At 38.4% G+C, this 13,454-nt stretch overlaps 2 protein-coding genes across 2 annotated transcripts; both read right to left on the bottom strand.

The window, feature by feature from the left end:
• Positions 1–362: 362 nt before the first annotated feature.
• On the bottom strand, positions 363–5,065 carry LOC138635259 (protein PIMREG-like). Its single transcript, XM_069722651.1, has 5 exons — positions 5,015–5,065; positions 3,576–3,891; positions 3,078–3,376; positions 2,856–2,951; positions 363–1,481 (listed from the first exon to the last, which is right to left on the bottom strand). The coding sequence occupies exons 2-5, from the start codon at positions 3,879–3,881 to the stop codon at positions 1,355–1,357; spliced, it is 828 nt and encodes a 275-aa protein (XP_069578752.1). The 5' UTR covers positions 3,882–3,891; positions 5,015–5,065; the 3' UTR covers positions 363–1,354.
• Positions 5,066–7,266: 2,201 nt separating this feature from the next.
• On the bottom strand, positions 7,267–13,063 carry tmigd1 (transmembrane and immunoglobulin domain containing 1). Its single transcript, XM_069722625.1, has 6 exons — positions 13,008–13,063; positions 10,115–10,199; positions 9,666–9,956; positions 8,598–8,885; positions 8,336–8,439; positions 7,267–8,258 (listed from the first exon to the last, which is right to left on the bottom strand). The coding sequence occupies exons 1-6, from the start codon at positions 13,029–13,031 to the stop codon at positions 8,247–8,249; spliced, it is 804 nt and encodes a 267-aa protein (XP_069578726.1). The 5' UTR covers positions 13,032–13,063; the 3' UTR covers positions 7,267–8,246.
• Positions 13,064–13,454: the final 391 nt, after the last annotated feature.

The following is a 13,454-nucleotide window of genomic DNA, read 5'->3' as shown; positions in this document are numbered from 1 at the left end:
AAACCCACCCACATTGTTTTGCCTAATTTGTAAAACCATAATTTCACTCATCTGTATGTTAAATATTGTAATGGTGTAAAAAGTTAATGCATTTCACATTGCAAAGTTACTAAACGTTTCTTATTAAAAGCATGTTGAATATTTTGCATATTTAAGTTGTCTTTTTTTAAATCTAAAAACAATCATTTTTTACCTAAAAGGTTAGTATTTATCCATTTGTGCAGTGATGAAGGACTAAGACGTTAAAGTTGTGAAGTTCATGACCATTTCAGATGTGCTCTGGTGGTATAAAAAAACACAAAGACTGAATATTTGACAGCTACAGTGCCTAGTTCATTTTAATTGAAGACAGTATTGATATTTTTCCATAGACATCAGCAATAACCTTAGGAGAATAGCAATTAATATGTGATAAGAAAAACATTACAGACAATACACTTGGGGGTTTTGAAGCTTATCGTTTTATTGTGTAGAACTTGTTTTCACATTAAGACACAATTTCTCCCTTTTTTCTCCTATTAATGCAGAAAAAGAGGTACCAATATATAAAAAACAGTGTTTTGCTTCATTTGAGGCTGTTATCTTGACAGTCACTGCACTAATAACTTGCTGGATATGTCTTTATAACATTATCATCATGGCCATCAACTGGTAATGAGCCATTAAATCTTCCCCATCACATTATCAGATGATTTATGTGTACACTTGTATTGCTGCATTAATCATTCACAGGCCGTTACAAGTGCCGACCTCCGCCTCAAAGAAAGTTCCCATTCAAATACTGCCTAAGTGATATTTAAAAAAACCAACTTCCCTTTCATAGAAAATAGACTTTACAATTTGGCATAATCAAATGTCATTTAAAAAGGAGTAACAAATGTTAGTAACATTATTGCATACGTTTAAAGTAGAGGAAAATTAATCTCCCTGCTGTCAGTAAGTTTAGTGTTAGTTCTGCAGATATAATTCTGGTTTTGTGCAGCATCTCTTTAAAGCAGATTTCTGCACAACTTTTCTATAGAGAGTGAGGACACTACCTAAAATATTAGTATTCTGGAAATGTAACCAATACATTTGGTTGTAGCAGCTATGACATACATACACAACAAAATCCCTCTGGTAGCTAGTGAGGATATTTAACCCAAAACTAGCTAACCTGAGATGTGTAAACACGCAAAGACTCACACAGAGGCAGCTAACTATGCACAGTATAGATAAAAAAACAAAAAACAAGACAAGCTGCCATGTATCATAATAACACTACATGTATATGTAACAGTGACCCCACAAAAAGGATAAATGTAAAACATGGCTACAATAGGTCCTGTATCTTACATACACACATCCATGTAGTTCAGTTGGCCTTGCAGATCGTGTTCGAGAAGCGTGTGGCTCGACGTGTCAGGTTTGAGCGGCTGAGTTTACCGCTGGGGTCCAACTTTCTCATTATCGCTCCCCCAGAACGTTCCCTTGTTCCATGTCTGCAGAGAGAAAACACAAATTACTGCAGAGTGTATAAACAAGGGAGGACGAGTCATCAAAGTGTCATCGACTCAGTTGCAAGACTTTAAGACCATATTAATGCTGATGAGAAATGGAAAATGGGACCAGCTTGATGATATATTTATGTACATTTTTTACAAATTGTATCATTGTAATCTTTCAAAATAAAAGCGAGTGTTAACTTATCAGGCGGAAATGTATCTAGGAACGACATTGTTCATTTTAGTCCATTCATACCTTTGAATTTGGAAAATTTCAAAATTGTATTGCTTCTGTGAGACTTGCAGACAACCTGGTAAGTGGTAGGAAGTATTTAAGAGCCAATCAAGTGACAAAGAAAAGGTCAAAGCAAAGGGTCATCAAGTCAGAAAGAAGTGTGAGTCTGGCAGAGGAAGAGCATCCTGTGTTTGGACAATGCAAGTTATTCATTAATTGTAAAAGAAAAGCTTTTCATTGCAAGGACACAGAGTCTTATAGTTTCATATACACACACAGCAGCCCATGCATTGATGCATGGTTAGCATTGGCATGCGTTGTCATGTGGCAGAATTGGTCACACTCGGAGCATGAGTTTCCACAACTCATCAGGTTTTAGTAGGATTTTTTTTTTTTTAGATGTGAATTTACCTTCTGTCCTATTCCGCAATTAGGGAATAGTTGAACTGCCTGTTGTAGGTGGAAAACAAACTCGTTTTAATTCCAAAGAAAAGATGTTTTCATACAGTGAGGAATGCAAGTAAAGCAAACAAATAACAAACAAGCTCACTGTTCATGTCCGTTCCTGCTTTTCATATGGAGTTCGATTCTTTACGGATCTGACAGTGGTTTAAGATTTTGAATGTCAACACAGGAAGTGATGCAAAGAACGCACACATTTTTGTCATTTAATATGGCTCCAATTCCCACACCCATACTTTCTCCCCCTCACTCCCTCCTTCTTCGAATACCAGAAACACAAGCCCAGTTTTTAAACCTAGGCGGGAAGAATGTCTGGGGGGAGGGGGAGGAAGTCTGGGGACCCACAAGCTGCACTGCAGTCTGAGATTATGGAGAGGGCTCCTCTGTGCTCTCCTCGAGGCAGATTACAGTATGTATGAGGAAAAGGAAACGGAGTGATGGCTTCCTCAAATACACACAATACTACTATTCACCTACAACTCACACTTTGATTCACACATAGAAAAAGTTTAACAGTCCCAAACCTGCCTTTTAAAAAAACCAAAAAAAACAAAACATAATTACTCTTTTTCTAAAGAAATAATAACACACAAAATGCAAACACTCTGGACTAAAAGTAACTTCAACAAACAGAGAATGAACAATTTACCACACAGAGATAGAAAGAGCTCTACCTCTCGTCTTTGCCAATGAAGTCATCAAAGGCCTTGGACAGATGTTTGAGCCTCCTGAGTCCACTGGACACTGACTCCAAATCTCGGTCAAATGTTCTATTACAGCAGAGAAAACAGATACTCACAAGCTAAAAAAAAAAGGAAAGGTATAAATCACGGAAATATAGTAAAAATATAAGTATAATGTACGAATACAACTGTGAAGCTGGTTATGGAACTCACTGCCTCTGGTTCTGTGTATTAGGGGAGGCAAAAGGACTTCGTAACGCTGCCATGCGGACCAGTTGCCGCCTGCCTCCACCCAGTTTCACCCCCGGTACAGAAGCCTCGGAAGCCCTCCATCCTCGAGAGCCTGGCGTACGGCCGGGTGTGGCTGCTGATCGGGGGGTGCGTTTGGGTGTTGTAGCTCGGAGCTTAAGCTTTGGGGTGCAAGAATTTGATGGACCAGCGTTTTCTCCATCGCGACCCGGGGTTTTTACCAAACAGTCCTCACGGGAAATCTCTTTGTTCCTCTGAAACCTCTGGGTGAAAGAGAGAAAGATGCACAGAAAGAGGGAGATGACGACAATAATAATAATAAGAAAAAAAAGGGATGTTCTTGATGTTAATTCATATGGAATAAAAAAAGAATAAGAAGAAAGCTATTTGATTTCCCGACACTTTCACTCGGTATGGACTGGCACCTCCACCTCCACATTGCAACCATACATATTCATCTACCTGATACACGTCGCTGACGGAGTTCCGAGCTCTACGAGTGAGTTTGCGGAGTGCGCTGGGTTTTGGTTGCTCCTTCGGGGTGTCCAAAGTCGGATTCTCTGGGAGGGAATTGGCCTGGACGGAGCGCAGCGGGAGCCGCTTGCGCAAAGACATTCGTAGAGAGTTGAGTGAAGACGAGGAGCGAAGCTTGCGGAAACGGTCCGGGGCTTCGGGACTCTCCGCCCCGTCGGACTCATCCAGGACTGTATGCGCCCGCCAGACTCCAACCACGGCTTTGCCAACCGCATCCATCACTGAAGATGACATACTGCCTGATCTGAGGAGAGACAAAAACAAAAAGCTGAATATATGACAAAAATGATAAAACTTTCTTAAAAGAGATGTTTCAAGCACTTTACAAATATAATTAGAGCTATTGATTTGTCTGTTGCCTTAATACTACAATTTTAGCTATAGTTAAAACAAACTTCACACAGTATCCAAACACTTCAAGTCATTTACAAGAACCAATCTTTTTTCTCATGTGGTTGCTTTACTCAGCTTTGTATGAGTAAATGGTCTGTACTTGTAAAGCGCTTTAACATGGTTTTTCCATTCACCCATTCATACACTAATGAGACAGATAACATAAGGACACTTAGGCATGTGAACAGGATATAACTTTATAAATAACTTCACTATAACAGTCACACTGAAACACAAGATGATTAATAAGAAATCACAATTGCTGATGAAGTAAAAGAGAGAATTCAAGATATCAAGACAAAGACAAGGAAGATTAGATTAGATTACATTACATTTAATTTAGCTGACGCTTTTATCCAAAGCGACTTACAATAAGTGCATTTCAATCATGATCATGCAAAGGCTTATTTGAGTGTAAAAGTTAATTTAATGAATTACGTCACACAGTGCTCTGTCACTGACAAAAAATAAAAAAATAAAAAAAAGGTGAGAAATGAAGGTGAAAGTGACCCGTAACAACCTCTACAATCAAGCAGCAATAACCGCGTTAATGGGAGCTCCCGATTCTTTTGTTTGATCAGGACAATGTTGCTTTGCGGGCTGTCCTGGCCTGTTTAAATTAACCGAGGATGGCTGCGTTGAAAACAAACCAGAGGAGGGAATAACAGTGAACTATCACGTATGTGACAAATGAGAACGACGTTTTACAACTCACACTCTTAACAATGAAATGTCATCAAATAGTATCACGATCAGTAAATGGTCTGTTATCATCACACTCACACACATGCACGCACACACGCACGCACACACACACACACACACACACACACAAAAGAGGGCTGCACTTGTGAAGGCACCGTGAGCTTGCAACAGTAATACCTCAGTTTATACAGAAATATATCTCCATTAAACAATTTAAGAAAGACAAAAGAAGACCGGTTAGCCAACCATCTGCTGCACCGATATCTCACCTGAAAATGTCGGTTGTGAGTATATGAAGTTCTCCGCTCCTGCAGCTCCTGTTTCTTTCTTCCACTGTTTGAATTTGGCGGTGGACCGAGAACTGCACGCAGATCCGCGTCACCACGCCCCAAATGACTTATCACGTTGCGTACTGACGTAAAAATGTCGTTTCAGCCCAGTATTGCACTTTATGTGGTACAGCGTGAAAAACGTACGTTGAAAATAGACACTTTGAAGATGTAAAATAAATTGTTCGGTATGTTTTTTTCACAATGCATTTATAAAATTAAATTAAAAGGCCTATGAGAACTTTTTTTTTAGGATTGACGTTGAATATATATTTAAAATGGTGTGTGGGAATGAGATTCGTTTACAGATAAGACATGCATTATTGATTTTAAATTTAGATTTATTGAATGCCAAGTTTAATATACAGGAAATATTCTCGACATAATATATACATAATACACAGAAAAGAAACAAGATTTCAACCAACAATGCTTTGACAATATGTTTTCCAGGTTCTTTCGATTTTCTTAATGGTTTTTTATTTGATTGGTAGCACACTACAATAGATAAAGAAGAGTTTTGTAATTAAGTTCTTTAAAATTTCATAGTCAAGAATCAAAATGGAGAAATTTCTGGGCCTTATTTTTGTATTCATAATAGTCATATGGTCATATAAAATAATGGCATGTAGTCATAAGATTGATGTGCAAGATTCCTGACAGTGTAAATATTGAAGAGATTCCTTATTGCAGTCAAATGCAAACCAACACAACATGCTCAGCAATAAAACTTATCTTTGTGAGGTTTATGATATTCAGGTTTTACTGACTGGCAGAGACAGATGCTGATAGAACTAACAGGCCAGTCTGTGTTTGTGTTGTTGTATTGCATTGTTGTATATTCATGGCTTTTCTAATATTTTTCTCACTTACACACGAATATAAAAACAAATACGACACACATACACACCTCAGTTTAACACAGTTCAGTATTAAAGATCTTTAATGCCATGCTATTAATATTTTATTGGATTATATAATGATACGTGTAATCTGTCATTTGTCATCCACAGGTGGAGGATGTCAATTTCTTATACATCAATATTTTATTCTGTCTTAATTTGCACATGAACACACATTGTATGTCATTGGCTAGGAGGAGTGTGAAAGTAGGTGACCAGCAGATGTCACTACAGACCTGCTTCTGAAAAGTTTTTAATACACCAGTGCTTTGGGATGATTTTTTAAATTTTTAGTCCATTTGTTTGCATGTATTCTGTAAATACAATTTTAATATGTGTCAGTTGTACAAGACTTACTGCTCGTAACATATTTAACACATTAAAATGGTTCCCAGCATTTCATCACATGTCTATGACACAAAGCAAAGATCAGTGTATCATTAGGGACCATTAAAGAAGATACAGAAGGACTGCTTCTCAGTACCTGAACACTCATTATGGAGTAATTGAAACTACAATTTGTCTTCTTTTATCTAAATGTAGAATTCAACTTCTTTTTTTTTTACAATTTTATAAACGCTAAATACAAATCAATTTGAGCTTTTGAGCAATATTCATGTTGTCATTTTGACTGCAGTCTTTCTTCAGCCCGACATCAATTCTCTTTTTAAAATGTGTTTTAGAGCACACAGTTGATGTTGAGAATTTCCCACCAGGGATGGATTGGAAATGTAATTGTTCAAATTCATGAAACCAAGTAAGGAAAGTATTGATTAGAGATTCAAAACTGTGAGCCTAACAAGCAGCATCTTTCACAATAAAAGTCTCCACTAAGACAACAAGCCTGTCTTCATATTGTATTTGAGCATCTGAAGCTGATATCATACCTGTTCTTTCTTGTTGTCCTTGATCATTATTGCATTATTTTATATAAACCTGTTAAATGTTTCTTTATTGGTAAGAACACACTGACCTTGACCTTGAACCTCAACACCCGGCAATCCCTGTCCTTTTGTCTCATTAAGAGTAAATGTATAACGTGATTTTAACAAGCTGTGATTGTACTGTTGAGTCAGGAGCTAAAGTTCAATGCAAATGTGGAAACTAGACACCAAGATTTTGATTCAGAGGCAGTCCCTTCATGAACATTTAGTCTGATGGTTTTAACTGTTTGATGACATGTCTCTGAAAACTGCACATCATTTTACACTGGGAGGTTTAAAAACATCAACCAAAGCTTAATAAAAGTTCATATTTCTTTTCGGTTAAGAAGTTGCTTTTTAAAAAAAAAATCTTATAGCAGAAGTTTTAGCTAGATAGCTTGACAAGCATTTGTATCTTGCTGCCCCCCCTCCCCCCAAAAAAGAGCAGATACACTCATCATATGTCAGTGCATAAAGACAACATGTATGCAATTTTGTCATGTGCCTGCAATTAGGAAATGGTAGTGTCAAGTATACTATCTGTCTATGTCTGTTAATTTCTCAATGTGGAACAACTGTTTTAAAAATTCTCTTATAGTTAAAAACAAAGCAAAAAAACAATTCTAGCCTTAGATGATTCAAACTACAGTGAGCTAAGTTTATGCTAAATTCTGCTTTGTGCTGGTGAGATGAGCTTTACTAACTACATTAACTCACTGCCCCCTATATTCTAACCCTAAACCATAACTCTCAAATATACAGTTAAACTGGTGGCGTTTTATTTTTTGATGTTTCCAGAAGAGCAGTGTCCTTGACAATGTCAGTGTTCTTTCATGGAGTGTTAAAACCCACTTTTGGATCATCATGGTCAGGGTGCATCCCATGATGAAAAGTAACAAGCTCAACTGCAAACTTCAGGGATCCTCCTGTCATGATTAATGGTCAAATAAATACCAAATGTTGAACACAGATGGCATGCAACATTTTGTCAGACTTTAAAAGAAACATTTTGAAGCCAATGATTATTTGCTTTACTGCAAAGCGTTGGATGAAAAGATGAACCCCTCTCTTCTGTCTGTGTATAGAACTACTACCACTGGGCAGTTAGCTTAGCATAGCACAAAGACTGAAAACAGACAGAGATGAGTTTTCAAACTCTCGCCAACAAAGTGAGTGCATGCAGTTTCCAAAACATTCCTTTAAAAAATGTAAAATATGATGACAAAAATAAAAACTAGGCTACATGAATGGGTAATCACAGTCTCTTGTACACAAAATAGAGTGGTGATGTCTTCACGGCTTGTCGCATTTGGTGAGGTGAAGACGCCCAGCTTCTTTGGGCACCACTTAATTGCAGCACTGTTGAAAGAGATTTAGAGCATTAGAGGGTTATAACGACTCAATCGTAGTGCTAACGTGTGTGTTTCAAGAGTTACCTTTGTGATTTTGTCCCACCGTGAAACAATGGCAAGAAGCGCAGTGAAGCACAACACCACCACTGCTGCTATCATCGGCATCAGCGGGAACTTCAAGGTCTTTTCTACAAATGAGGAGGAAGACAATTAACCCCGTTCACTAACATCACTGACTGAGCCATCATTTTATGGGCTGACTGAATCGTCTATTAAATAAAAGTATTCAACACTCAGATGTTGCATCGGTAACATTGTGGAGTGCTGACTGCTCCAGTGAACTGACCTGTGGCTGTGACATGGAAAAGCTTGCTGTGTTCGCCATGCATGGGAAAGTGTGCCGTGCACTGATAAGTGCCCTCATGCAAGCTGTCCTCCACGCTGCTGGTTTTTAGCTGGCTTGTAAAGGCGTCATTGGTCACACTGAAGCCACCTGCTAATAGATCCACCTTGCTTCCATTTAGTGTCCACGACACAGATGAGACCGGCGGATTGGCCCAGATGTCACACCGCAGGACCAGCTCAGCCTCCTTTTCCACTGTAACCTCCTCTGACCCAGAGAGTTGTGGGCCAACTGAAGAGAAAATATTAATGCAGCTGAGGTTGTTGTAGCAAATGTGTTTTTTCTTTTCAGATACATGCACATCACTTAAAGCAGAAATATGCAGAGTGCAGCAATGCCGAACTTTAAATTGTATGTCAAACAACAGGCCAGACTGGCTCCAACTGAAAGAACCCCAAAACTATGGGACATATTGATGAGAAAAATTGGCATTCATGGCTCCCACAGGATGACGCTAACCATCTTGGTTAAGCATGTTAGTATACTGACACTTTTTTAGATATTTTTTTTTTTTGATTTTGATTTTATACACTTTATTAATCCCCGAGGGGAAATTTCTTCACTACAGCAGGGGGGCTTTCAGGGGGGAGATGCTGCAGCAGGCTGCCACGACCGCGGCGCCAGGTAACCTGACCTGAAGTGCATGTTTTTGGATGATGGGAGGAAGCCGGAGAACCCGGAGAGAACCCACGCAAGCACAGGGAGAACATGCAAACTCCGCACAGAAAGGCCCAGGACCGGATTCGAAACCAGAACCTTTTTGCTGTGAGGCGACAGTGCTAACCACTGCACCACCGTGCAGCCCCTAGAACTGTGAACAGCTGTGTCGAATGGGAATGCCAGTAGTTTTGCAGAAATTTGGTCACAACTCGCAAATTTTTAACCACAACGGGTGCACAGTTGTAACGAGAATCAAAAAAGACACGCGCTTCCCCTCCCTGCCCTCTGTCTTGTGGTAAATATAGTATTTAAAGATTATAGGCTGAAAATTCTTGAAATGGACTCACTCACATGTGACATTGAGGGTGACAGAGGCCCTGAATGTGTCATTTCTGCTCAGGTAACAGGTGAAAGTGGCCTCGTTATCTTCATGGACAACAGGTGTAACACACACGCTGCTGCCACCCTTCTTGTTTCCTTCTTTCAGAGCCACCAGAGCACCATTCCTGAGCCACACCAGCTCTTCATCAGCTTCAGTTTCAGAGCCGCCATCAGGCCGACAAACCATAGACACAGTCTTCTTCAGCTCCACCTGTACAACACCCTCACTGTTGACTTCTGGGACAGACTGGATATTGATGCCTTAAGAAAGGAACAGAGGAGGAAGTTGAAATCTTAAAGCATGGCTGTGTGAAGACAGCACAAAGTGCGGAGAAAACGAATATTTTATCAGTCTGTAATAATTGAACTTTACATATTAAATCCTTTAGTGATCAGACTTACAAAGCAAACACGCTTACCTAATGTCTTGGTTACACAGAACAGGAGCAAATAGAAAAAAGTGGTTTTAAAGATCAACTTCATTTTCCTCTTCAGTGGATGGACCTGGAGGTAATGGAAAGATAATCAGAAAGCACACTCATATGGAGTTCATTTAACAGTGCGGTGACAGACTGCAGGTTTTTATGAATATTTTCAGTTGTCTTTTTCAACCTTGTTAAGCCACCAACCATATGTGACACTTGACAATCCAGACCAACCAGAGGCCCAAACAATAACAGCAATTTACACATTTGTTGTTTTTGCCCTCAGTACAAATTTCCATTTCAGGTGGTTAAAGTTCAAACTTTTGTTCTGCACCCTTAAATAAAAAACGTACAAAATATTCAACAGGCATGTTACAGAATATTCAATCAAATGTAAAACACAAAAAGCCTCTGTTTCCTTGCTGTACCTACATATAAAATATGTAATGCATAATATAAGTATTTATGCAACATGAGATCTCAAAATGTGTCATCTTCGTTTTTGTGCAGACAAACAGTGATATGTCAACATGTTAACTGGTTGTTTGTAAATTTTGAAGTCTAAAGTAAGCAAAATATTGTAAACCTGTTGTTTTCTTTTGTTACAGAGATTTAAAATAATTTATAGTTTACTTGTACACGCATTCAAATATTACATGGAGTTTATTTAACGGTGCGGCACGTATATGCAAAGTACTTACTAACTTGGTCAGTAACCAGAAGTATTGTGTCCAGGAAAGGAATTTGTTGTGATATAGTTTTCTCTCCAGCATTTATTTTACAAACCATGTAAAATCATCCCTTTGGATAAAAGCACTATGATCATTACTATTTCTTCTTTTGGAGAAAGTATATTTTAGCAACACAGGGCCGACAATCTCCAGGTTAACGCATGCCCATAAAATAAACCATACTTATTCATTATACAATTTAATTGTAAAGTTTATGGTAGTTCATGCAGCTGTAACCTTTAAGCATTCTTAGATGTAGAAGAAAAACTTACCTAAGAAGGATTTAACAAAGTTTCTTCTGTTTTATTGTCTGTATTTCCTCACGGTGTTCCCTGTGTGAGTGTGAGGGTGTGAAGGGATGTTTCAATCCTCAGTGGCTCTTATATGCTTCAGAGGACACTTTTATAACATCTCTTTCTGTTTCTAAATGGCTTTCTCATAATTTGACTTACCTGTTCCTGTTAACACCATTCAATCCTCCCACCCCTGACTTTTCTTCATCTTTTTTTCCCCTTGTTGTGTACTTATAATGTGCAAACACAAGGAAACTTTTTTTTTTTTTATTGGCTTTAGTTACTGTCACTGTGGTGCTAAAATGTCTTGGGTGTGGATGTAAAGATTAAAATCTACACTTTATGGGGTTCTTCCTTTTATAATAAGGTTTTTAAAGGCCATGACTTTTTGATAATGGAATTTAGGTTTTATTTGTTGATGAAGCAGGTCACAACGGAAGACAACAAGTAGTTATGATATAAAAAACAACAACTTATTTTTGTTTTTTAACATAAATCTACACATTATTGTATCATGTAATGTCCTCAAAGGAACACTGTTTAAGGTACTTTGCTGTTCCCAAAGCATGTGGATGTGCAGTCAAGTTTGGAGATTTATTTCCTTGTGAAATAAATTCCTTCTCTGTTTTCCTGTTATTGTCAGATGATTGACAGTAAGCAGAGCCCGCTTTAATGTGTGTGTTTATGTAGAAACAAATAAGAATAGCTGTTATTAAATATAAAAATCATTACAGAAGTAGTTTGAGTGTGACTAAACATGTTATAATATATTTTTATGTCTGTGAAATGTGTTGATTATTAGCTGAAAAGGATCTTATTACTTATTTATCTGTTATACAGTTTCGTTAACTGCATTAACTTTAGATCCCTTTTTAAACCTCTGTCTCTCTGTCTTTGTAAGGCAGCATCAGTGTTGTGTAAACTATGACACATTTGAGAACGTCAATTAACCCAAAGAAACCACTCTATATACATCGTAAGTTACGGTAAATTAAAGATTTGATATATGTGGGCGACTGTCCAGTGTGATGCTGTTACTGTTACACTGGCGGGAGATGTTAAAGGGAAGCGTTGAGGACGATAATGTCAGATTTAAAACGGAAACAGTGGGGGAGGGAGGGTCAGAGGGGTCTGGAGATGCTGTTTAGGGTGGGTACAATCATAACTGTGTGTATGTGTTTGCACGCTACCAACAGCCCTCCCTGTTTTACCCACAAGAGAGAAGCATTGACCAACTGAAAAGCGTTTCCTTAACTGCAGGTAGATAATGAGAACAACTAAACATTACAATTTCAATATACTGTAAGCTTCATTTTTTGAGGCTGTCAATGCATTACATTGTGTATTATTTCTACTACCTTTCTTAGATTAGTTATTTGTTAACTCTTTAATGTGCACTCATTACAACAAGGGAAGACTGGCAGCAGACAATTCACTACTTTTATAGTAAAAGTAGTTTGATTTCCCTGTAGTGTCTCAAAACATAATCTGAAGTCCCTGTGTCCACACACAATCACACAATCTTGACTACTTTAAAATATTCAGTCTACAACAACCTGTTATACTTACTCTTTAAGAAAGCCTTGTGTGTGTGGGTTAATTAAAGATCAAAGGTTAGCAGCAATTTCAACATACGTAGTGAAGTGCTTGTGAAAGAATGTGCTGTCTATGTTGTTGCACAACTGACTAGCTAGTAACCTATATAGGACACACACAGAGATCCTCTCATTCCCACCATTCACACACGCAAACACACACCCACATCTTTTTCAGCTGCAGTGTGTAAGCTGATTGCATGTTGCAATTGCAAGGTTGAGATCTGTTTGATCATCAGGTAATTTATTATCATAAAGTTGACGTTACCTGCAGATGCTGGTGAACAAACATTAAAGTTGAATACTTGTGTCATGAAAAACAGCTGAGGACAGGCTCGTGTAACCATGTTTGTTTGTGACAACTACATTGGAGGGTCAGTGGTCAAAGTACAGTCACGCGTAGATAATATCAGTGGCCAACACATGCGCACACACACTAAGACAAACATCATGGCTGCCCTGTTACAAATTAATCAAGGCCTGCAGAGTTTATGTCATTAGAGCTCCTTGCGCTGTGCGAACAAGCGTTCCTCATCAGATTACTACTAAGCCCTGCAAGACCACACACACACACACACACACACACACACACACACACACACACACACACACACACACACACACACACACACACACACACACACACACACACACACACACACACACACACACACACACACACCGAAATATGTAATGAAACATGTTCACAAAGTGC

The sequence above is a fragment of the Brachyistius frenatus genome, unplaced genomic scaffold (genome assembly GCF_029030835.1).
Source record: "Brachyistius frenatus isolate BFR_SWC_R1_liver_20210118 unplaced genomic scaffold, ASM2903083v1 Contig_5, whole genome shotgun sequence".
NCBI lineage: Eukaryota > Metazoa > Chordata > Actinopteri > Embiotocidae > Brachyistius > Brachyistius frenatus.
Note: the sequence above shows the minus strand (reverse complement) of the source record. Positions and strands in the feature narration are given on the sequence as shown.

Excerpts from the sequence above, each read along its gene's own strand:
- tmigd1 (XM_069722625.1), bottom strand. The coding sequence starts at position 13,031 with ATGTTTGTTCACCAGCATCTGCAG. Across the intron at positions 9,957-10,114 it reads CTGTGTAACCAAGACATTAG|GCATCAATATCCAGTCTGTC; the intron begins GTAAGCGTGTTT and ends TCCTTTCTTAAG. Across the intron at positions 8,886-9,665 it reads TGTCACCCTCAATGTCACAT|TTGGCCCACAACTCTCTGGG; the intron begins GTGAGTGAGTCC and ends TTTTCTCTTCAG.
- LOC138635259 (XM_069722651.1), bottom strand. The coding sequence starts at position 3,881 with ATGTCATCTTCAGTGATGGATGCGGTTGGCAAAGCCGTGGTTGGAGTC. Across the intron at positions 3,377-3,575 it reads CCGTCAGCGACGTGTATCAG|AGGTTTCAGAGGAACAAAGA; the intron begins GTAGATGAATAT and ends TCTTTCACCCAG. Across the intron at positions 1,482-2,855 it reads TTCATTGGCAAAGACGAGAG|ACATGGAACAAGGGAACGTT; the intron begins GTAGAGCTCTTT and ends TTCTCTCTGCAG.